The following is a 25,529-nucleotide window of genomic DNA, read 5'->3' on the forward strand; positions in this document are numbered from 1 at the left end:
CGATATGCCCGCAACCAAGGTACATGCCCTTGACCGGAATCGAACCCGGGACTCCTCAGTCCCCAAGCCGACTCTCTATCCACTGAGCCAAACCGGTTTCGGCTACGAGGCTGCTTTTCAAAATGAAATGACTTTATACAAATGCTTTTAAGATTATCTCTTTCCTAACCGGTCTGGCTCAGTGGATAGAGCGAGGGCCTGTGGACTGAAGGGTTTGATTCCTATGAAGGGCACATGCCTGGGTTGCGGGCTTCCCAAATAGGGGGAGTGCAGGAGGCAGCCAGTCAATGATTCTCTCATGGTTGATGTTTCTATCTATCTCTCTCCCTCTTCTTTCCTCTCTGAAATCAATAAAAATATTTTTTTTAAATATATTTTATTGATTTTGTACAGAGAGGAAGGGAGAGATAGAGAGTTAGAAACATCGATGAGAGAGAGTCATCGATCAGCTGCCTCTTGCACACCCCCTACCGGGGATATGCCTGCAACCAAGGTACATGCCCTTGACCGGAATCGAACCCGGGACCTTTCAGTCCCCAAGCCGACGCTCTATCCATTGAGCCAAACCGGTCCCGGCAATAAAAATATTTTTTAAAAGACTATTATGTTTGTTTGTTTTTTTAAAAAAAAATCAGATCTTTCTCAAGCAGTAACAGGAAATGAATGCCGAAACAGAGCTCAGGCTCTGGGACCAAACAGGCATGAGTTCAATCCCAGCTCTTCCAATAACCAGCTGTGGAACCATCCCTGTGAGCACATTCTTTCCACCATGGAGGGTTGATCACTTCCTTCCTTAAGATGTGAATATGTGGTAGCTTCAGATGTCAGAACTTTCCTTCTTAAAACTACACCCAGATCCTTTTGATTGGACCTGTATTTTTCTTAATTTTTAGCATGGAGCCAAGACCGGTTTGGCTCAATGGATAGAGCGTTGGCTTGGGGACTGAAGGGTCCCGGGTTCGATTCCGGTCAAGGGCATGTACCTTGGTTGCGGGCATATCCCCAGTAGGGGGTGTGCAAGAGGCAGCTGATGGATGACTCTCTCTCATCGATGTTTCTAACTCTATCTCTCTCCCTTCCTCTCTGTACAAAATCAATAAAATATATTTAAAAAAATTTTTAGCATGGAGCATTCGAGGTGGTTCATCTCATTCGTTATGCTTTGAATCTCCTGAGTCTCTCTCTTTGCAAACAATTGTATCGTGAAGCTCTTGGCCATTCAACCCTCTGGACTTCAGTTCAACCCTCTGGACTTCACCAATGGAAGCGAAGAGCCGTGGGAGAAAAACCATAGAGAAAAACTGAATTGTAGGTACGCCCATACAAACCTTTCAGTTGTATAAAACTTAAAATCAATGCTTTCTTTGAAGTCCAGAATTCTGCACACTGGAGGCCATATGAAGCTCAACACAGCCTCTTAAGCAACAAAGTAAGAACAACAATTGTTCTGACTTGAAGGAGGCCCAGGGATGTACCTTGTCTATGCTGATCACCCCCAATTCTCTGAACTCAGGGATCTTTCAGCATGGTGTAGCGGACACTGCAGGGAAATAGAGGAGGAAAAACAAGTTCCACGGATCCTTTATTTACAGGAAGCCTTCTTGGTGCCATTCCTGCCATCCAGATCAGGCGGTCCAGACTGAGTCCCAACCGGTTTCTCCGCCTGAGAGCTCTCTGCTCCCTTACGTCCTGCACACAGCCACCAAACTAATTTCCTAAGCCACCGGCTTCATTACATCACTCCCCACCTCAAAAAACACTTAATGGCTCCCTACCTCCTATTCCCTGGAAGAAAGCCCAGGCTAGCATTATCCTAATTTTTATAACACAGGACTTGTTTCCTCCTCTAATTCCCCCCAACGGACATTCTCTAAAGGCTGCAACTGGACTCATCTGCTCACGGTCCCCCGCCCCCCAACCCCTCAAGAAACAAGACTAGTCTGCACACCTGGGCTGGATCACAACCACCCTCTCCTGCCTTCCCGCAAGGGTCAGCCCAGACCCCCTCCTCTCTCTCTCTGCCCCGAACTGTGTGCTCCTAAAGCACACACGGCCCATCCTGGACATCCTCTCACCCTCTTCAAACACCCTTTCTCGCTGACAATCCGCTTCAACCAAGACCAAGTTCCTGGGAGGTGGATCACTAGCACTCAACGCAGGGTGGTCTAGAGACACTTGATAGGTCCTAGATACTAAAGCCAGAGGAAGGGTTCGGAGGCGGGTAGGTTCAAACGACGTAGGGCAAGACAAGACTACTGCCCGCCTCTCCCCGTTCCTCTTAATTCACAGTAAAGGGTGTTCAGCGTTCGCTCCGAGGCGGACAACATCCAGTGCACACACAGGGCATCGGGGTGCAGGGAGCACGCCTCCGGTGGGCAAAAAAACACACAAAACACCTGCGTCCCAATCCTGGCGTGGGCCACAATCTCTGCCACGGTGGGGACATCGCATCGTCTGTCTGGGTTTCGGTTGGCTCGGGAGCAAACCCAGGGAGCTAGCTAGCTGCTGCTGCTGGGATGGATCCCGAGGTCTTCTTTCCCAAATGCCCCCAGAAACACGACCGGCCGCTCGAGCGGAGGCACGCGAACTTCTCCGGTCCCAGGGCGGGCATGTCGGGGGAGTAGTGAGCACTAAGGAGGCAGCGGGGCTCAGAGGAAAGCGGTCTCCCTGGACCCCAAGGCAATGGACAGGGCGGTGCGGAGGCCGGGAGCGGGCCCGGGGGAGCCCTCCGCGCCCGGGCCGGCGCCCCGCGCCCCCGCACTTCATGACACTCTCGCCGCGCGTCCCGGGCCACGGCCCCCGTCCGCCCCCACCGGCCCGAGGGACGCCGTCCCCCTCGCTCCCGCGGGGCGAGCCGCCCTCCCGGGCCCCGGAGCGGCCTCACGGCGGCCGCCTGGGGCCCAGGCCAGCGGGACGGGCGGGCGGGCGGGCGGGCGGCGTGAGGGGCGGCGGCGGCGGCGGCGGCGGCTCTAAGTGCTGAATCACCACTTTGCAAGCCGAGCTCCAAGCCCCGGTGACCCCGCGGGCCCCGAGGCCCGAACGCTGCGCCCCACTTACCCACAGAGGCGCTCGGGGGGCGGCAGGCGGGCGCCGAGGGCCGAGCGGAAGGCGCCGGACGGAGCGGGGTGCAGCAGCCACGCGAGCAGGTACCGCATTCCCCGGCGCAGCCGCCGGGATCACCGCGAACGACCGCTTCCTCCCAGCGCGCAGCGCCGGCGGCCACCGCGCATGCCCCGTGCGCGCGCCGCGCCGCCTCCCGGGAGCCCCGAGCGGCGGCCGCGCCGGGTTTTGCCTGGCGCCCGACTGGGCGGGGCGGCGGGCGGCGGGCGGCGCGCGGCCCGGGTCTGGATGTGCGGGTGGGCGGGCGGGCGGGATGGAGCCCGGCGGGGCGCTGTGGGAGCCCGGCGTCCGGGCTTTACCTAGCGGGGAGGGTCGGCGATGTGTGTCTGGCTGTGTGTAGGGGGAGACGGGGGTAGGTTGTAAGAGGGTAGGGGGAAGCGGGGGGACCGGGGGCACACGGGGACCGGGTGAGCACCGGGGGCCGTGTCGGGGGCGGCCATCCCATTGGCTGTCGCCCCGCCGCGCAGGTGTCGGAACAAGGTCAGCCAACTAGGCTGCCGCCCAGAAAACAAGCCCTCGGTTCTGAGAGGCCCGCGGGCGCCCTCTAGAGCCTCGTAGGGATGTGGACCGCGGACTGGATGGAAATTGAGGGGCGTTTGGAGGAGGGAGTTAGACTATTGGGGTCCACCAGTGGGAGGCCGGGACCCTGGGGAACCTAGCTGCCCTTCAGGGAGTAAGGTGACTATGGGACAGGCCACGGCAAAACAAGGCTTTTGTGGGCTTTTTATATCCAGAGGAGAAAGTACTCCTATTTCAAACACAACAACCCGCATATACGGGTAGTACTACAACCATGGTCAGTGTACTTGAGTCACTATTTGTAAGACCAAACTTTTTTGCCCTGGTGGCTTTATGGTATTTTGCATTCAAGAGCAACCTAATTAATCATTGTTATGGCTCAGTCGGTGTGTCTCAGTGATTGAGCCTCGACCCAAGAAGCAAGAGGTCCCTGGTTCGATTCCCAGTCAGGGCATATGTCCAGGTTTCAGGCTTGATCCCCAGTAGGCAGAAGGCAGCTGATGCGTGATGTTTCTCTCTATACATCCCTATCCCTTCCTCTCTCTAAAAATCAATAAAAACATATTATTTAAAACATAATAATTGTTATGAATCTGACTTTGTATTGCATTATTTTACAAGGTCTTTAAGGAAGAGTGTGATTAGGGTCACTCCCTTGCTTATGTGGTTTAGGTTTCTGATGTGGTAGACAGAAGACTGCAACCCAAAGCTGCTCTGAATCCTATTATTGCTACAAATGGGAATTAGGAGAAGGGTTCTTTGATCAAGTGGATGCCTCATTAAAGAGGTAGAGGAGATCTTTTTTACAATAGGGTTTCAGCTAAAGGCAAACCTTGGGTAGACGAGAACTGAGGTACTGGGTATAAGGAAGGGCTCCTAGTGACATGCAAGGTAAAATTGCACCACATTACATCCTAGCTCCAGCCCGCCTGTGTTAGTTTCTTGTGGCTGCCGTAACAAATTACCACAAACTTGGTGGCCTAACAGAAACTTATTGTCTCACAGTCTAGAGGCCAGAAGCCTCAAAGCAAGATGTCAGGGCCACAGTTCCTACAGGACTTTTCAGCTTCTGGTAGATGCCAGCTTCTTTGACGTGTGGCCACATCAATCTGCCTCCATTTTGATGTTGCCCTCTCTTCTGCATATCTTTTTTCCTTCTGTCTTTTACAAGGACATTTGTCATTGGATTTAAGGCACATCCAGGTTATCCAGAAGGATCTCATCTCATCCTAAACTCAATTACATCTGCAAAGACCTGTTTTCCAAATAATGTAACACAAGCTCCTGGGATTAGGAGGTGAACATATCTTTTGGTGGGAAACCACTCAACCCAATAACTACCCCACCTTTCTAGCCTCTATCCCCACCCTCTACTCACTCCAACGTATGCATCTATCACAGCTAATTGATTGTTATAACAACCGTAAATTGTCAGTGCTCTAGCAATTTTTAAGACCTATTGAAATGGCATGCTTTGCCCCACAGGCATGGTTCAGTGGTTGAGCCTCAACCTATAAACCGGAGGTCACAGAGGTCACGGTTTGATTCCCAGGCAGGATTATGCCCAGGTTACGGGCCGTGTGGGAGGTAGCCAATCCATGATTCTCTCTCATCATTGATGTTTCTCTCTCTCCTGCTTCTTTCCTCTCTCTGACATGAATAAAAATAAAATTAAATAAAGAGCCTTGCCCTAGCTGGTTTGGCTCAGTGGATAGAGCGTTGGCTTACATACTGAAAGGTCGATTCCAGTCCAAGTTGTGGGCTTGATCCCCAGTAGGGGGCGTGCAGGAAAAGCAATCAATGATTTTCATCATTGATGTTTCTACCTCTCGCTCTCCATTCCTCTCTGAAATAAATTCTATCTAATAAAGAATAAAATTGACCGTACCTCCATTACACCCACAAGCCATGCCCAGCAGCCAATCAGGAATGAGTATGCAAATTAACCCATCCAAGATGGCTGTGGCCACGGAGAGAGCAGGAGGCTTGGGTTTCCCTGGCAATGGAGGAAGCCAAGATTTCCAAACTCCCTGGCCAGCCTTGGACTCCAATCAAGGCTACAAAGTTTCAATTATAGAAGATAAATAAATCCCAGATACCAGGGCCTCTGCTTGGGTCACCGGAGGGCGTTGCCAGCCTGCAAACCACCACAGGCCCCTTGCCCAGGCTGCCCCATGCCCCAAGGGAACCCCCACCCTGATCTGGGACACCCTTCAGGGCAAACCAGCCGGCCCCCACTCGTGCACCAGACCTCTATCCTATCTAATAAAAGAGTAATATGTAGATTGACCATCACTCCAACATATAAGGTAGCTGCCCCCATGTGGTCAAAGATGGCCGCCACAAGATAGCCAGCAGGGGAGGGCAGTTGGGAGGGACCAGGCCTGCAAGGGGGGACAGTTGAGGGCACTAGGTCTGCAGGAAAAAGCAGTTGGGGGAAACCCAGGCCTTCAAGAGAGAGCAGTTGGGAGTGGGGGAGACCAGGCCTGCAGGGTAGGGCAGTTAAGGGCAAACAGGCTGGCAGGGGAGCAGTTAGGCATCAATCAGGCTGGCAGTGGAGTGGTTAGGGGCAATCAGGAAGGCAGGCAGGTGAGCAGTTCGGAGCCAGCAGTCCTGGATTGTGAGAGGGCAGTCAGATATCCCTCAAGGGGTCCTAGATTGGAGAGGGTACAGGCTGGGCGGAGGGACATACACCCCTGTGCACAAATTTCATGTACCGGGCTCTAGTAAAAATATATTTTTTTAAAAATAAAAGTTTTTTGGGACCGGTTTGGCTCAGTGGATAGAGCGTCGGCCTGTAGACTGAAAAATAAAAGTTTTTTATAAAACTTTACCTTATTTCTATTTCTCGCATACCCCAGTATAAATATCCACTCTCTGATCAGAGCTTTCAGAGTACTTTGCCACTCAAAAGGCAATTATTTGGATTTTAGCCTTTCATACTTTTAAGAAGCAGATTAGGAATGATATCTTAGTCATTTTTTTAAATATGTCTTTTTGTTTTTGTTAATCCTCAACCTGGGATATTTTCCATTGAGTTTTTTAGAGACAGTGGAAGAGAGAGGGAAAGACAGAGTGAAACTTCAATTGGTTGGCTCCTGCACGTCCCTGACCAGGGCCCAGGCCCAGGAGGAGCCTGCAACCAAGGTATGTGCCCTTAACCGGAATTGAACCCGGGACCCTCTGTCCGCTGGCCAGACACTCTATCCACTGAGCCAAACTGGCTAAGGCTTAAATATGTTTTTTTATTGATTTTAGAGAGAAAGGAAGGGAGAGGGAGAGAGAAACATCAATCTGGCTATCTCCTGCACACCTTCTGCTGGGGATCAAGCCTGAAATTCCAGCCTGTGCCGGGACAAGGAATCAAACTGGAGACCTCTCTAATCAAACTTCTCGGTGCATGGGACAATGCTCAAGCAAACCACACTGGCCAGGGCGTTAGTCATTCTTGTATATCACCTGGCAGCAAGCACAGTGCTTAGTTAAATTAATGCTCGTCAAATACATGTTTGCTAAATCTGATTAGTCCTGAAAATGTAACTACTATTTATAGAAAATACAGAGGACAATAATTAAATCACATTTTAAAGATACAAGCAGTGACATTAGAGTGTTTGAGAAACTATAGGACAAATGACCCTATTTATTTAAAAATAAAAAAGAAAGGACTGCCAGGCTGGTATGGCTCAGTTGGTTGAGTCTGTTCCATGCACCAAGAGGTCACTGGTCCCACTTCTGGTGAGGGCATATGCCTGGGTTGCAGGCTCAATTCCCAGTACAGGGTGTGCAGGAGACAATCAATGTCTCATCAATGTTTCTCTCTCTCCCTCTCTGTCTCCCTTCCTCTATCTCTCTAAAAAGAAAAAAAGAAAAAGCATATTCTTAAATATATATATATTCTTATTTTTTTAAAAGAAGAAAGGAGAAGTCTACAGAGTAAAGGGGACTTAGAATTGACAAGCTATGACAAGATGTTTATAAAATTTTATATGAAAAAGCTCAGGAAAACCCAAGCCAATCTGGAAGAACAATCTAGAACACTTACACTACCAAATATTATTATTATTAAGCTATAGAAACTGAGATAATATTATCATGGCCTGAGAGCAGACAAATAGGCCGTGTTAAACTGGTAGTATCTATTAAAGCTGCACATAAGCATACACTATGACCCAGCAATTCCATCTCTGCCTATATACCCAACAGAACGAGAATGCAAAACAACACAAGATGCATATTAGCCAAATGAAATGTTTAGTTCTTGTTTGAATACTGATTTGAACAAATGCATTGTGGAAAAGAAACATGAGACAATCAGAAAAGTAAAAGCCCTGACTAGGTATTTATGATATTATATGTTAATTTTTAGGGAATGTTTGTGGCTTTTTTAAAAGAGTCTTTTGATATATATGATGAAATAATATTATGCATAAGATCTGGTTCAGAATAATTCAGTGGATGATCAGAAAAGAAGGGGAAGTATAGATAAAACAGTATTGGCCATGAACTGGTAATTATTGAAACTGGGTAATAGATGCCTGGGGTATTTATTATTCTTGTCTCTTTGCTTTGGTATATGTTTGAAAATTTCCATGACAAAAATTTTCATAATGTTTGTTTTAAGTACAGCTCTATGGTAATGAAATACCTAAAAGCAACATGAATTTTTAAGAATGTTTATAGATAAGTGATTTATTAATTATAAATTATTTAAAGTTTTCCTAAATGATTCATACTTGCTAGTCCTTAAAAGTCAGTTTGAGGTACTTTAAGAACAGTACTTGAAATATTGATGTAAAAATTGATAATATTTTCATCTTTAAGACTACTCTTAATTTGTCCATTTAACAAATACAGACCCAGGCTTTGCTTTAGTCAGGAGTGGGGAAACGTTTTTCTGCCAGTGCCATTTAAAAAAAAAAAAAAAATAAAATAAAAAAAAAAAAAAAAAATATATATATATATATATATATATATATATATATATATATATAGTTTTTTTTTTACTGATTTTTTACAGAGAGGAAGAGATAGGGATAGGAAGTTAGAAACATCGATGAGAGAGAATCCCTAATAGGGATGTGCTCGCAACCAAGCTACATGCCCTTGACCAGAATCGAACCTGGGACCCTTCAGTCCGCAGGCTGACACCCTATCCACTGAGCCAAACGGGTTTCGGCTGCCAAGTGCCATTTGGATCATTTGAGGGCCACACAAAAATTATCAACTTAAAAATTAGCCTGCTCTATGGGGAGGGGAGGGAGATCTGGGGGAGATAAGAGATCAACCGAAGGACTTGTATACATGCATATAAGTACAACCAATGGACACAAAACTCTGGGGAGGGAGGGTATGTATGGGGGGAGGGCAATGTTAAAATATGTACACAGATAATAATTTAATTTTAAAAAGACCAAAAAAATAAAATAAAATAAATAAAAGATGTCTTTTGCTGGTTAAAAGTTTAAAAAATATTTTTTAAATTAAAAAAAAATTAGCCTGCTATATTTGATCAAATATTTAATTAACTCATCCCTAATGCCTTGGCCAGACCAAATGATTTTGCAGGCCTTACATAGCCTGTCAGCTGGACATTCCCCGACCCCTGCTTTACTAGTAGATGTTGAGGCTACATCAGAGAAAAGAGCAATCCACTTTGTATTGTATTAAAATGATATTAGGTTAACCAGAGTGAGTTTTCTCGCTGTCAGGTTTCATCAAGGGATGCATTGGACAGTGTAGGTGGGAAGAGCATAGGGTTGAATATTTGAAAGGTAGAAACATCAATGATAAAAGAGAATTATTGATTGGCTGCCTTCTGCATGCCTCACTCTGGGGATCAAACCTGCAACCTGGAATGTGTCCTGACCAGGAATCAAAGGTTAGACCTCCTGGTCCATAGGTTGATGCTCAACCACTGAGCCATGCTGGCCAGGCTACATAGGCAGTTATTAATGGAGAGCCCATTTCTTTGGCCCTTCTCCTGGGCTAACTCCCCACCAGATCCTCTCCTGGAATTCCTCTCCCTCATTTTTTTTTCTTTTCCCAAATGGCCTCTGATCTCCATCAGCTTCTTCCTCCTACATCACTTTCTCTTCCTCCAATGCTCCACCCACAGTTTCTCAACTAGAGTTCAAAAACTGTAGAAGGCACCCAAGCTGGTTTGGCTCAGTGAGTAGAGTGTCGACCTATAGACTGAAGGGTCTCGGGCTAGATTCCAGCCAAGGGCACATGGCTGTGGGCTCAATCCCCAGTTGGGGGCGTGCAGGGGGCAGCTGATCAATGGTTCTCTCATTGTTGATGTTTATATTATCTCTCTCTCTTCCTCTTTCTCTCAAAAAAAAAAAAAATCAATAAAAACATTTAAAAAAAAATTGTGTAGGGCCAGTCATCTGCTTCTCCTTTTGATACCTTGCTTTAGGCCACTGTGTTAGGGAAAAACACTTTAAAAACATTTTAATAATGTACTAATGTCTTTAACCTGAAGTCAAAACTTCTGGGTAAGGGTAATGTCTTACACAGTGGTCAGCAAACTCATTCGTCAACAGAGCGGCAACCCGAACTGCATATGGCTCGCGAGCTGCAGTTTGCCAACCACTGATTTAGGCTCTTCTCAGAGGCTTCCCTTTAGGTTTTGGTTTGAAAGGTACAGATGCTGAATATTTTTTCTCTTTGCATTCCTGCTATAAGAACCCCAATTCTTACCCAGCCAGCATAGCTCAGTGGTTGAGCATTGATCTAGGCCAGTGGTTGGCAAACCTTGGCTGGCTAGCCACATGCGGCTCTTTGGCCCCTTGAGTGTGGCTCTTCCACAAAACACCACATGCGGTTGTGCAGGTACACTGAGACTGAAACTTTGTGGCCCATGCGCAGAAGTTGGTTTTTGGCTCTCAAAAGAAATTTCCATCGTTGTACTGTTGATATTTGGCTCTGTTGACTAATAAGTTTGCCAACCACTGACCTAGGTAATCACAGTTCAATTCCCCAGCAGGGAATATGCCCAAGTTGCAGGCTCCATCCCCAAAGTGGGGCGTACAGGGAACAGCCAATCAATGATTCTCTCTCATCATTGATGTTTCTATCTCTTCCACTTCCTTCCTTTCTGAAATCAATTATACACACACACACACACACACACATACACACAAACTGAGTGGCCAGATTATTATGACCTCTGAATGCATAATAATCTGGCCTCTCAGTATATATCCTATATAATAAAAGGCTAATATGCACATTGTCCCCACAACCAGGAGTTTGACCAGCAGGCAGGCAGGCCAACCACCCATGTCCCCTCCTCCTGGCCAGGCTAGCCAGACCCCCCCACCCATGTACCATGTATACACACACACACACACACCGCTAAATGGCCAGATTATTATGCGTTTAGAGATCATAGTAATCTGTCCACTCCGTGTATATATAATATATTTAAAAAGAACCCCAATTCTCCTGGACACCTTTGGTCTCTAGGAAAGGTCCTGAAGTGTGGCAAAGAAAGAAAAACATGGGGAGTAACATTTCAAATCTCCTTTTGCTACGTGGAGAAATAAATAAGTGGGGTTTTGTGAGAGGCTTTGAGGAGCTACTTCAGATAGAGTAGTTGGGGAAAGTCTCTCTGAGGAAGTGACATTTGAATTGTGACTTGGAAGATAAGAATGAGTCAGTTAGAGCATCCATCACAAAAGCCTAGGACAGGAGAGATTCTGGCATGTTTCGGGGTCTGACAAAAGGTCAGAGAACAACTTCTTTGCTTTTCTCTCCCAACTAATATTTGCTACTATTAACACACTAAAAACAATAACCAAAATTTGGATTTGAGAAAACTATACGTAAGTATGAATAGTCCATGAACTGTATTTTTCCTCAGTTTATAAGCACATGCAGACATACATGCTGTTTGTTGTCTTTGGCATTCATACGCACAGACAGAAACAGAAGCCAACATGATTCTGGCAACTAAGAAAATAAATAGCTAAAGTTGAGTGCACCTCAACTGTCCACTGAAGAATTGCATAGGTATTGTTTAAGAGCCTTAAAAGATCAGACAAACAAAACTGTTTATGAAGAAAAATGCTTAAATTATGTCAAATAAAAATTCAGGATGTAAAACTACAAATGTAATGATTTCAATTATTACAAAAATAACAGCCCTGGCAGGGTAGCTCAGTTGATTAGAGCATAGTCCTAATAGGCCAAGGTTTCGGGTTCTACACCATTAGGGCACATACAAGAATAAACCAGCCCTGGCCAGTTTGGTTTAGTGGATAGAGCATCAGACTGCGGACTGAAGTTCATGGGTTCGATTCTGGTCAAGGGCACATGCCCAGGTTTCAGGCTCCATCTCCAATAGGGGGCTTGCAGGAGACAGCCGATCTATATGATTCTCTCTCATCATTGACGTTCTGTCTCTCTCTCCCTCTCTGAAATGAATAAGAAAACATATTAAAAAGAGAAAGATCCTTTTCTTTGCTGAGTGAATGCAATGTAGAGAAAAGAGCACAAGTTGTTCAGGAAATAGATAAAAGAGATTTGAACTAGGGTGGTGGGCAGATGTAATAAAACTAACAGAACTGCACTGGACACGGAGAACAAAGGTTTGGTTAGCACCATCTGCCTAGATAAGAAAGATGAGGGTGGAGATAGGAGGATAAAGAATTCCGATTTGAATAGTTCCGTTTTTGAGATGCCGGTGGGCCTTCAAGGAGGAGCTATCAGTAGACATCTGACTCTGCATAATCTCCTTTGACCTGCGATCGAGGCTTTAGATGTAGATGAATCTGGATACGGGGCGTGAGAGCTTTCCACTCCATCTGGCGGTTAACTTAAGAAACTAAAATAATATCTAGGTTCCTGTGTGCTAAGGGTAGCCAAGCAGCGCAGCTTCCAGGGCCGGCTATGGCGAAGGCCCATACTTCAGTATTTCCTTGACTGGGACGCACACCTAAAGGGGCTGAATCACAGCCTGTGCGCCAAGGCGCCCCTACTACGCATGCGGAAAGCCAGAGGTCACTGAGCGCGCTGCCTGCTGGGATTTGTAGGCTGACTACGGCCGTCGTTTGCGCAACCTCTTTCAGACGCCCTGAGTCTGCATCAGTCCCTGCAAAATCAATGTCAGAAACCGCAAATCCGATCATCCTTTCGTGCTTGTAATCATTTAGCAATGGCAATGACTTCTCATCAGTTAACTTATCCGGAGTCCTAGCAATGACATTAAAAAATGACTTTCATCAGGGGGTTGGTACCCGTGCTAGCCTTTCTCTTAACTATTCTTCAAGACTATACTGGACGCTGCCTCCGACAAGGGGCTCGCTTTGGATCTCTCTTCTGTGCTTCTGTAGCACCCTCTTGCAATTCTTTTTTTAAATATGTATATATATATTTTTTCATTGGTTTCAGAGAGGAAGAAAAAGGGAGAGATAGATAGTAATATCAATAATGAGATTAGCCCGCAAAGGGGAATCGAACCGTGACCTCCCGGTTCACGGGTTGACTCTCCACCACTGAGCCACGGCTGCCAGGTCAATTCTTTAATAATAATTATAATCATGGCCAGTCTTCCTGAATACTTACTAAACCTGCTCTCCCTCTATGCTTATGTTACCCCTGTTAGCTCATGAATCCTCACGCAGCTCTCTGAAACGGTTGCTATTATTATTTTTATTTTGCAGATTTAGACCTTCTGGTTTAAGAGAGGTTATGCAATCCGAACAAGGTCGCGTTGAAGTGTCTTGTTTACTCCCGTTGAGCCTCTCTCATTGGACCACGAGCTCCAGCCCCGCACGGACGTACCAGCTTTTCGCTCTCCCGTGGGCCACGCCCCGGGGGGCGGGGCTCCGGTGACGCCGCCGCCGCGTCCCATGGTGCACTGCGCGCCCGCTCTGCGATTGGCCGGGCGGCGGGGCTCTTTTTTTTTCAAATTGAGGCGCCTTAGTCGTTGCTCGGTTTCCTGCGCATCTGGCGGGGGCTGGATCGCTGGCGTGACGGTCCCGGCCGCTGCGGGGCTACCTCGGGGCCAGTCGGAGCCCGGCGCGGAGAGCGGGGACGCCGGCTGCTTCCGTCGATCCCCGCCCACGCCCAGCCAGCACCCCGGGCTGGGGAGGTGGGCATCCATCCCAGCCCGCGCCAGGACCCGGCCGGCCTTGTTTTTTCGGAGGTCCCCGTCATGGCGACCCAGCCGAATTCCTCCACGAAGAAGAAAGAGGAGAAGGGGAAGAACATCCAGGTGGCGGTGAGATGCAGGTAAGGGCGAGCCTGGTGGGAACCGGGACGCCGGGCTTGGCTGCTGGGCTCCCTCTCCTGCGCGGTCGGAGGAGAGGGATTTTTTTTTTTTTTAATAATTTTTTAAAAAAAATTTCGGATGGGACCTCACCTTTTGTGCTTCATAGTCCCCTCCGCATTCTGTGGAATTAAAGTGATACTTGTCCCCGTGAGGAGTCAATTAGTGTCTTTCTCAGAAGAAAGGATATGGGGGGGGGGGGGGGAGAGACACAGACATTCCCCCTTGCACCTCCTAAGGCCTCCCAGCGAGGCTAGTATATTGACATGAGACAGGTTAGCAGGAGAGAATGTTCAGAGTTTATTATGGAAGTATATGGCAGGGATGCCATAAGAGTATGAGACTCCAAGATGCACTGGGCATTGACGGTTTAATATGCCACTTGGGACAAAGGAGAAGGGGGCAGGGGTGTAGGATTTGAAAGGGGAAGAGACAAGATACGGGTAGAGGGAAAAGCAAAGTCTTGCTGGACCATCCAGAAGCAGGTACACAGAATGAAGATCAACAAACTGGCTTCGCTCCATTTCTGTGTGCTTGCTACATTTAATTGTATATCATGGTACTAACTAAGGCGAATGCTCCTTTCCTTTAAGCCGGTGTTTGTATCTGAACTCTTTTAGGCAGGTAAGGGGGAGGGTTTTTCCCCCCCCTCGAGAGTCATTAATAACCAGCCTCAAATCAAAATCCCAAAAGGCGCATTTTGGAATTGCAAATCTTTGGTCCCCTCCAGATATTTGTGTTGGAAGTTATATAGTTTAACAGCTGTATTCAGAAGGAGAATTTGATCGCTGTTTTTAGTGCAAAGTGCGTTCTTTTTAAAAAAGTAGTGTCGACAAAGATTTAAGTGTCACTTGTATATGCCACTCCTGAATAGCCATTTGGCAGATGTTTTAGTACTTAGATTGGGATCGCCATCCTCCTTATCACCTCAAAAAATGCAACCAATCACCTGTCTATTCTAGATGCAATATTTTCTTAATCCCTATGAAACACCACTGTATTTAAATGTTAAAAATTAAGTTACAGAGTGAGTTTGTGTTTTTAAGAGGGCAAGGAGACTGCTTAAGCCAGGATAGCCATCGGCTTGTGCTGCAAGTCGGTCTTTCCTAGAACAAAGGAGACAGCCTTCTCAGGATGGTGGATGGAGGTGGTCAGCTCTCCCCTGATTTGTTTCCTTAAGATTAGATGGTACAGGAAAAACACACTTGAACAAACAGTTGCTAAATTAGAGATTGATTTATTCAGCTTTTGAGGAGCTCTCCACAGTTTACCGGTGAATGTGTGTTTTGCATATTTCATTGTTTGCTGTTGTTTTAACATCTTCAGCAAATTTTCTGTAAATCCAAAAGTATTCTAAAATTAAATGTTATTTTTAAAATGTGTCAATGGACTTTCCCAGGTTATTGTTTAGTTTGTTTTGGTGACTTAATTGTAGATATCAAAAGGCTTAAAACTAGATTCTAATCTAGTTGCCAGAGAGGAAGTTTAGTGGTAACCTTATGTCGAATATTCAGTTGCATTCTAGGGCTTCTGTTAATAGTTGCTTAAGTTTTGATGGTTTTTTAAAAAAATAGCAGCCTGTTTTACAAATGAAAAATTTTAGATTATTTTGATCCGTTAAATAAAGCCAGGCAATATTACATTGATGTGTGGTTTTATTTTCTTTATTTTTGTTACAAAATATGTCAAGCCTATAAAAAGTTGTAAAGAATACTGTAATAGGCCTGATTGGCTCAATGGATAGAGCATCAGCCTGCGGACTGAAAGGTCCCAGGTTCAATTCTGGTCAAGGGCATGTACCTTGTTTGTGGGTACATCCTGAGTAGGAGGTGTGCAGGAGGCAGCTGGTCGATGTTTCTCTCATCATCGATGTTTCTAGTTCTCTATCTTTCTCCCTTCCTCTCTGTAAAGAATCAATAAAATATATTTTAAAAAAAAAGAAAGAATACTGTAATAGACATCTGAGTATCTATCACCCAGATTAGAAACAAAAATAGTCATTACGGCTGGAGCATCAGTGCATTCATCCCTCTCCCCAACCTTCTTCTTCTACTCCAAGAGTTAAACATTTCCCTGAACTTTGTGCTTATTATCCCCATAAATTTATTTTACTTTATCACTAATGAAAAGTGCTTAGGTTGTATGGTATAAAGGATGTTTTGCCGAAACCTGTTTGGCTCAGTGGATGGAGCCTAGGCCTGTGGACTGAAAGATCCCAGGTTTGATTCTGGTCAAGGGCATGTGCTTTGGTTACCAGCACATCTCCAGTGGGGGGTGTGTAGGAGGCAGTTGATCATGTTTCTCTCTCATCAATGTTTCTCATCGATGTTTCTAACTCTATCTTTCTTCCTCTCTGTAAAAAAATCAATAATAATTAAAAAAAAAAAAGAAACATTGATGAGAGAGAAACACCAATCAGCTGCCTCCTGCACACTTACTGGGGATGTGCCCGAAACCAAGGTACGTGCCCTTGACCGGAATTAAATCTGGGACCTTTCAGTCTGCAGGCTGTCGCTCTGTCCACTGAGCCAAACTGATTAGGGCAGGAAATAGCATTGATACAGACACACACATACACAAAACATCCTCTCCTCTTTGTATACTCTTCTACAGGTTGGCAGAAACCCTATTGAGAACATAATATAAAGATTTTAGGATTTAAGTTATTTTGGGGATTTTAATCTAAAGTGCTTAGGCAATTTAGGTCTTAACATATCTGAATTATTCATCTATTTTAAAGTATATCATTGTATTTTTTAACAGGCTCAGACCATCTTTCCTTAAACAGTAACCCAATATGACACCAGTTACCAAATGGAAAACAAAATTGTGATTCTGTATTAAATCCATAAAGAATTAAAAAAAATATTTTATTGATTTTCCACAGAGAGGAAGGAAGAGGGATAGAGAGCTAGAAACTTTGATGAGAGAGAAACATTGACCAGCTGCCTCCTCGTGCACACCCCCTCCCGGGGATGTGCCCGCAACCAATGTACATGCCCTTGACCGGAATAGAACCTGGGACCTTTCAGTCCGCAGACCGATGCTCTATCCACTGAGCCAAACCGGTTTCGGCCCATAAAGAATTTTTGAGAGGAAGGACAACTTGGAAAATAAAGACTTCAGAGTTCATTATCCCAAGTTAAGAACATTTTAGTTATTAGCAGTGGTTACAAATAAGCTGAAGGTAAATTTCTTCGACTTGCTGCTTATAATTTGCTTTGTTGAGAGAAGACTGTCCCACTAGTCCACTATACTATGGTGTAGGGTTTTTTTAATTCTTGAAAAAATTTTCTGTAGTTGGTATTTTGTCAGCCAGGCGTCACTCCTGCCATACTCCTCGCAGTAGGACATGAGGTCCATGGTGCTGCTGAAACCCTGATTCTTTCACTGGAGGCTTAACTGCTGCACAGTTCTTGCCGGGGCTCTGTTGTGGGTGTTTGCTGTTGTTTTGCTGGACATCTTTTACCTGAAGTCAGGCAGACTGTGTGGCCCAATGTTTGAGGTTTTAAGTAGAGGAATGAATCTGCCAGCGTACTGCTGCTGCCGCCACTGCTGTTGAACACCCAGTATCTGATTTTTAAAAGAAATATGTTTTTATTGATTTCAGAGAAAACAAAGAGGGAGAGAGATGGAAACATCAATGATGAGAGAGGTTCATTGATGGGCTGCCTCCTGCACACCACTCACCGGGGATTGAGTCCGCAACCTGGGCATGTGCCCAGACCTAGAATGGAACCATGACCTCCTGGTTCATAGGTACCTGCTCAACCACTGAGCCACATCTGCCTTGCTGGAAATACTTTTATTGATTTTAGAGAGAGAGGAAGGAAGAGGGAGAGAAACATCAATGTGAGTGGAATATCCATTCACTGCTCTGCTGCATGCCCCCTGCCTGGAATCGAACTAGCAACCTTTGGTTGCATCGGATGATGCCCAAACAACTGAGCCACACTGGCTAGGGATGGAAACTTTTTACACCAAAATAGTTACTACATGGCTGGCTTTCTCACTTTATATATTTTCCTTAAATATCACCTTTATCATAGAAGCCTTCCCTGACCACTCTAAAATAACAGCAGCAAATACTTATTTTCCCCATGCATCATTTCTTATCATTCCTTGGTCTGCTTTATTTTCATTTCAAATTTGTCAACACCTAATATATTGACTTGACTGTCATCTCTTCCTGACCCCCAACTCACACACTTGGGTAAAAGCTCCCTGAGAATAGGAACTTTGGATGTTTTGTGTGGTCCCCCCCACCCCACCCCAACTTGGTTATGATCACCGATGTATCACAAGTACCTAGAAAAGTATCACATAAAAATACTTTCTGAATGTTTACGGGATGAATGAATACATTTAACACTTTTCTACAAGATGACTTTTTCTCCCCTCTTTTAAAAATTTTTTTCCATTTACAGTTGACATTTAATATTATACTTGTTTTAGGTATACAGCTCAGTAGTTAGACATTTATATGACTTATGAAGTATCCCCCCACAAATATAGTACCCAATACATACTTATAACAGTATTATTGACTAGAGGCCCAGTGCATGAAATTCATGCAGGGGTAGGATCCCTAAGCTTGGCTGATCAGGGCTTTCTAGCTGCTGTCAGGGGCCTTTCTTTGTTTCATGCCGCTCCCTGGTGGTCAGTGCACGTCATAGCGAGTGATTAAACTCCTGGTTGAACTCTCAAAGGGCCACTTTTACACATATAAATATATATAGATTATATTACCTATGCTGAACTCTCCATCTTTGTGACTATTTTATAACTGCCAATTTGTACTTGTTTATTTATTTATTTATTTTTGTTTGTTTGAATTCTCACCTGAGGGGTATTTTCATTGATTTTTAGAGAGAAGAAGGGAGAGTGAGAGAAATATCTATCAGTTGCCTCTCGTTCTTGCTCCAAATGGGCATTGAATCCACATCTTGACTGGGAATCAAACCCGAAACTTTTTGGTGTACAGGACAACTGTCCAACCAACCAAGCTACCTGGCCAGGGCATCTGTTTGAATTTTAATAGAACACTAGTGAGGCCAAGGAATTGATGGGTTTATTAATGTCATCAGCAGAAACCCTGCAGTTTCTAATCAGAATAGGAAAATAGTGGCTTGGTAGTACTCTTTTTGTGTGTGTAATACAACGACTCTCTATAGCTCCTCTGGGAGTTTTGATAACTTTTAGGAATGTGTGATCTCTGTGAATTTTTACTACTCTGTCCTGACAGTCTGAATGGTATTCATTTGGTAACTTAATCACTTGCAAGAGATTTGTTTAAGGTTGCTAAGAATAGTAGACTAATTGGAAAAGCTTTAAGCACATGAGAATTCACTCTACTTTATACTCTTTGGCCTCTCAGTAGAAGTTGGTTTTGACTTGGTTTTGTTGAACTCCTAATAATGCATGCTGTGGATTACGTGTGCATTGTTTAGGCTTCAGTACCTTTGGCAAATGACAGCATTGCCAGATATTACCTGGGAGTTGCTAAGTTAAATTTTCTAGGATCACACGTTTGGTCTTCTGACCAGTCAAAAATATGCTAGGGAGCCCTAGCCAGTTTGGCTTAATGGTGGATAGAGCCTCAGCCCACAGACTGAAGGATTTTGGGTTCATTCAGGTCAAGGGCACTTCCCTCAGTTTCGGGCTCGATCCCCATTCTGGTCAGGGTGTGTGCAGGAGGCAACCAATCGATGTGTTTCTCTCTGTCTCTTCCTTCCACTTTCTCTAAAAATCAACAGAAAAATATCCTAGGTTGAGGATTAACAACAACAAAAAATATGCTAGGGAGTGCGGCATGCCAGAGTACATTGTGGTATCCTTAAAATAAAGCAATTTGGCTTGTCTAGTGATGAGAGGAAAGATAATTTCTTATTTGGCATGTCTTTCCATAATATATGATACTCATTGGGAACGATGAACTCAGGTCAAGAGTACATTTCTCCTTTGGCCCGGATGTGTGTTAAGTACTATATCTAAATACCTTATGGATGCTACTATGTGGACTGTGGGTGTTTTTGGTTTGTTTTTAGCTTTCCCATCATTCCTCTTGGGGTGACATTTATTAAGCAATGTAATTTAACAGATATTTGAGTGCCTACTGGTTGCTAAGCATAGTAGCAAACTCTGGGGAAACAGTAAAAAAGAATTTCTTTCCCTACACTGCTGGTTGGTTGGTACTGTAATGGTTGGCGGTATTACTAGGCCCTCTTTTCAAATGAGGAAACAGATGCAAAGTGTTACCCTGTTTCCCCGAAAATAAGACAGTGTCTTATATTAATTTTTGCTCCCAAAGATGCGCTAGGTATTATTTTCAGGGGATGTCTTATTTTTCCATGAAGAAGAATACGGTGCACATTTATTGTTAAATGAAAAGAAAGGAAATTTATTACCTGTATACGGTACGGTAGGACGGTAGTTGTCAACACAAACCAGACAAACTGTGAATCCTACAGTATCAAGAATTTACTCATTTATTCAATGACAATCATGTCATCATCTTCTGGAACATCATCATAACAATTCAATTCCTGAATTTCCTGGTGAATTTCTTGTGACTCCATTTCTTTCAGAATCAGTGGGCCAAATCTCTCATGTTTAACCTAGCGGGGCCTTATTTTCGGGGGGATGCCTTATATTTCACTCAGAAGGAAACCTGTAAGTAGGTCTTATTTTCGGAGGATGTCTTATTTTCGGGGAAACACGGTACATGGCCCAAGCAGACTGGCTCCGAGTCCCCACTGCACTGAAATGCCTAAGGAGGAATTTAGCTTAGAAGAGTACTTCCTCAGGAAGTCTTTGCCATCACCCATGCTTCCTCCATCCTGCCCTGTCCCAATCAGGACCGCATTACATCTTTGCTCTATGTTCCTAACAGTGCCTCTTGCATACCCTTCTAAACATCACCTCTTGTATAATCCTTTGTGTTATGTCACTGTTCTCCACTAGACCTCACTGTGAGGACAAACCGAGTTTTACCACATATAAAGCACTGGAACATAGGAAGGACTCTAGGCATTAGTCATTTTTTTGTATCTATTTTTTATTTTGTTCAGTTACCCACTTGGCAGGTTCATCTTTTGGACACAAATTTGGCATGTTCTTTCTACTACATCATAACCTAACTTGCTCAGATGCTAAGAATAGTGGAAATAGAATTCTGAAAAAATAAGTGTGACATTTTTTACAAATTAATTCTGTTAGCATCTACTCTAAGAAACTGTCAGAATTGTAATGTTTTATAATACATAACTTTGAAAAATCTAAAAACTAATTTTATTTCTGGGAATTGAAACCCTTAAAACTCTATTTGCCGTAGCAGTATCACTTAGCCCCCATTTAGTCCCTATCACCAGTAGTGCAGTCAAAATGTCACATTGTTCCTGTCTAAGGTATTAATGAAAATCTCATCAGTAACATGATAACTAAACGCTCTTAAATAACATTATGTATTTCTCTTTATAGACCATTTAATTTGGCAGAGCGGAAAGCTAGCGCCCATTCTGTAGTAGAATGTGATCACGTACGAAAAGAAGTCAGTGTCCGAACTGGAGGATTGGCTGACAAGAGCTCAAGGAAAACATACACTTTTGATATGGTACTTCTTTCTTTATTTTTATATGGTACTTCTTAAGATGCTCCTACTTCTCCATTATTCACTAATGTAAAGTTATTCTAGTATACATATTTCCTCTAGGTTCTAGTGTACAGTGACAAATTTCAGTTGATTTAGAGTTGTCACTGGTTTCTAGTGAGCTGAATGAGTTAATATATTAAAAATAAAATTATTAAAGTGGGTAATTAATAATTTTTTTATTGAAGAAACGCTTTGATTTTTTTTTTAAACTTTTATTGTTGATGCTATTACAGATGTTCTCCCCTACCCTCCTTGCCTACCTTCAGCTTGATTTTTTTTTTCTTTATAGGTTTTTGGTGCATCTACTAAACAAATAGATGTTTATCGAAGTATTGTTTGTCCAATTCTGGATGAAGTTATTATGGGATATAATTGCACTATTTTTGCGTGAGTGAAATATTTTTCAAATTGATGAAAAGGTTTAGATGTATTTGTTTGGTTTTTATTTAATATTTTTGTTAATCTTGACAGATATGGCCAAACTGGCACTGGAAAAACCTTTACAATGGAAGGGGAAAGATCACCTAATGAAGAGTATACTTGGGAGGAGGTATTTGTTGCTTATAACAGACTCTGTCTCTAAAGTAGCTGAAATATAACTGAATAAAACTGAAGGATTTGGTCTTCAAATAGAGAAAGAGTACCCATGTTAAGTGGGAATTTAGGATTAACTACTCCTCTAGAAAAGTTAAAGTATATGGTATGGCTTCTGTTTAAAAACATATTGTCTCATTGGGAGAGACGTGGCCAATAAATACATAGGGTACAGTTAAGCGCTAAGAGAGGGGACAGAATAGTTGGAGTAGAATATTGTGGAAAAGTGAAATGTGAGTGTGACTTGAAGGGGAAGACCTTGCAACGAGGGAATGAATCTCATAAAGTTAACCTAGCAAGGGCAGTATGGTACTTTATTAGTGATCACCTTGTGTGTTCAAGAAATTAAGATTACTGCATTGTTGAATATAGTAGATAACAAATAGTACATTTCACAATGATTTTCACCAAATGTTTCAATTGATTTAATGACTAAGTCAGTTTTCAAATTATTAACATTTAGGTAGGTCCTTTTTTCCTAGAGGTTACATAATTGAGGCATTAACTTTATATATACATGGAATTGCAACTGTAGGAGATACGGAATAGGCTTAAGGCACAGTTTCAAAATTTAGGGATTCTTAACAATTGTGTTAAGGATACTTAACATTTGAGAAACAATCCTGCTTATGTCAGAATTAGGGAATGTACTTTTAATGGGCCCCTTTTTCTTTTTTTAAAAAATGATTTTATTTATTTATTATTTATTTATTTTTTAATATATTTTTTTATTGATTTTTTTTACAGAGAGAAAGGGAGAGATAGAGAGCTAGAAACGTCGATGAGAGAGAAACATTGACCAGCTGCCTCTTGCACACCCCCTACTGGGAATGTGCCCGCAACCAATGTACTACATGCCCTTGACCGGAATCGAACCTGGGACCTTTTAATCCGCAGACCGACACTCTACTGCTGAGCCAAACCGGTTTCGGCGAGCCCCTTTTTCTGATTAAAATGTAGTGTAATATATTCATGAGAAAAGTTGGAAAAGATTATTGAACTTGGCTTTATAAGCAGCTCATTTCAGTTGTTTTTTGTGTAATGCTCAGGCATAAAGTGTCTGGGAGGCATGGTAGATTAGTGGAAGGTATGAAGAATAATTACTCTTAAATAGACTGTTGTAAATGATTTGGCTTTTCTAACATTAGGTTGGCTTTTATTTATTTTTTTTAATAGTTTTAATTCCACAGTAAATTCCATTCTTTATTTTAGTCCTTATTAATATTATAATTTCAGGATCCTTTGGCTGGTATAATTCCACGTACTCTTCATCAGATTTTTGAGAAACTTACTGCTAATGGTACTGAATTTTCAGTCAAAGTGTCTCTGTTGGAAATCTATAATGAAGAACTTTTTGATCTCCTTAATCCATCCTCTGATGTTTCTGAGAGACTACAGATGTTCGATGATCCACGTAACAAGGTGACTCAGGCTTTGAGAATGAAATGTCTGCAAATGTTAATGTGTGATGCTTTGAGAAGTGTGGGTGTGTTAACCAATCTAATGGGTGCTTTTTAAAAATATTCTATCAGAGAGGGGTGATAATCAAAGGTTTAGAAGAAATTACAGTTCACAACAAGGATGAAGTTTATCAAATTTTGGAGAAGGGAGCAGCAAAGAGGACAACTGCAGCTACGTTAATGAACGCATACTCCAGGTAAGAGAGCCATTGTCTTTCTCATGCTCCGTTTTCTTTTTAGGAAGAAATTGGGGTGGGTCATAGTGTTCGAATCACATACCTAGATTTTATGCTACATTGCATGCCTTAGTAATTGATTTGAGATTTATAGGGAAGCATCAATATTGGAAGAATGCTGAAAGGAGAACAAAGACAAGTTGAACTAGAGCGAAAGCATTAATCTATCTTAAAGTAGATTTTATAATGTATATAATATATATATATATATTTTAAATATATTTTATTGATTTTTCACAGAGAGGAAGAGAGAGGGATAGAGAGTTAGAAACATCGATGAGAGAGAATCATCAATCAGCTGCCTCTTGCACACCCCCTACTGGTGATGTGCCCGCAACCAAGGTACACGCCCTTGACCGGAATCGAACCCGGGACCTTTCAATCCACAGGCCGACGCTCTATCCACTGAGCCAAACTGGTCCCGGCTATATATAATATATATTATATATAATATATATAATTTATAATATATTTAATTGATTTTTTACAGAGAGGAAGGGAGAGGGATAGAGAGCTAGAAACATCGATGAGAGAGAAACATCAACCAGCTGCCTCCTGCACACCCTCTACTGGGGATGTTCTCGCAACCAATGTACAAGCCCTTGCCTTTAATCGAACCTGGGACCCTTCAGTCCACAGACCAACGCTCTATCCACTAAGCCAAACCGGTTTCGGAAAAAAATATATTTTTATTGATTTCAGAGAGGAAAGGAGAGAGAGAGATAGAAACATTAATGATGAGAACAAATCATTGATCAGCTGCCTCCTGCGCACCCCCAACTGGGGATTGAGCCAGCAACAAAGGCATATGCCCCTGACTGGAATCAAACCTGAGACCCTTCAGTCTGCAGGCTGACGCTCTGTCCACTGAGCCAAGCCGAATAGGGCTGAAGTGGATTGTTTAATCTGCTAAATGAAATTGTACATGGGAGCCCTGATTAAAATATGGCTGCTATAGTTGAATTTGGGATGGAATTCTCAGAGGCTTATTATCTTCAGCCTTAAGAAGATTTTCTCTGAGCACATTTCTGAAGCCACTATGTATTTTTAGAACACAGTTTGAAAAACCTTGGTCGGAGGAAGTATTAGAAAAAAGTCAAATGACTTTTATTTTTTTTCAACTTTATTTAGGCATGATTAACAAATTTGTATGTATTTAGGTTATACAACATGATTTATTTTCAAACGGCTTCTTGTTAATGTAGGAAGATGGATGATCACTAACTGACTTTCAAGGGGACAAAAGGCCATATTTGATAACGTCCTCTATAGGATAAATCCCAAATTCTACAAATGCAGTTTACCAAGTTAGAAGTGAGTTTTTTCCTGTTGGTCTTTGAAGGAAACATCAGACTAATTGGAAGAGTTGTGGGTTGGGAATTAGGTATTTGCGTTTAGTTCCAGTTCTGTAGTTAAATATGTGACTTTGGGTAAATAAGTGAACTTATCTGAATATCTGTTTTCTTGAGCTACAAAATGTCTAGATTTCTTATTTCTTTGCTCCCTTATTGACAATTTTTATAGTTATAACTGCAATTTCATAAGCAATTATATATAATTGCAACTTTATAAAAATATGTATGCATTTAAAGAAAAAAAAACATGAAAGTAATTAAAATCCTAATTTTAAATTTTTCTATAATAGCTTTCCATTTTTAAAACTTAAGCTA

At 43.2% G+C, this 25,529-nt stretch overlaps 2 protein-coding genes across 6 annotated transcripts in view; one reads left to right on the forward strand and one right to left on the reverse strand.

Moving 5' to 3' along the window:
- The window catches only part of IDE (insulin degrading enzyme), a 72,776-nt gene extending 69,538 nt beyond the window's left edge, over positions 1-3,238 (reverse strand). For 2 of the 3 annotated variants that reach the window (XM_036438559.2, XM_036438562.2), the window contains exon 1: positions 3,058-3,238. In XM_036438559.2, coding sequence (XP_036294452.1) covers positions 3,058-3,155 — 98 coding nt within the window. In that variant the 5' untranslated portion in view covers positions 3,156-3,238. The remainder of the gene's footprint in view (positions 1-3,057) is intronic. The other variant, XM_036438558.2, reaches the window with a different exon arrangement.
- Positions 3,239-13,565: 10,327 nt separating this feature from the next.
- KIF11 (kinesin family member 11) overlaps positions 13,566-25,529 on the forward strand; it is a 43,277-nt gene continuing 31,313 nt past the window's right edge. For all 3 annotated transcript variants that reach the window (XR_004988088.2, XM_036438556.2, XM_036438557.2), the window contains exons 1-6: positions 13,566-13,881; positions 21,398-21,530; positions 21,859-21,956; positions 22,041-22,119; positions 23,400-23,585; positions 23,696-23,820. Coding sequence is in view for 2 of the 3 variants with exons in the window: in XM_036438556.2 (XP_036294449.1) it covers positions 13,805-13,881; positions 21,398-21,530; positions 21,859-21,956; positions 22,041-22,119; positions 23,400-23,585; positions 23,696-23,820 (698 nt within the window). In the remaining variant the exon portion in view is untranslated. The remainder of the gene's footprint in view (positions 13,882-21,397; positions 21,531-21,858; positions 21,957-22,040; positions 22,120-23,399; positions 23,586-23,695; positions 23,821-25,529) is intronic.

Source organism: Pipistrellus kuhlii, unplaced genomic scaffold (assembly GCF_014108245.1).
Source record: "Pipistrellus kuhlii isolate mPipKuh1 unplaced genomic scaffold, mPipKuh1.p scaffold_m20_p_15, whole genome shotgun sequence".
Taxonomy (NCBI): domain Eukaryota; kingdom Metazoa; phylum Chordata; class Mammalia; order Chiroptera; family Vespertilionidae; genus Pipistrellus; species Pipistrellus kuhlii.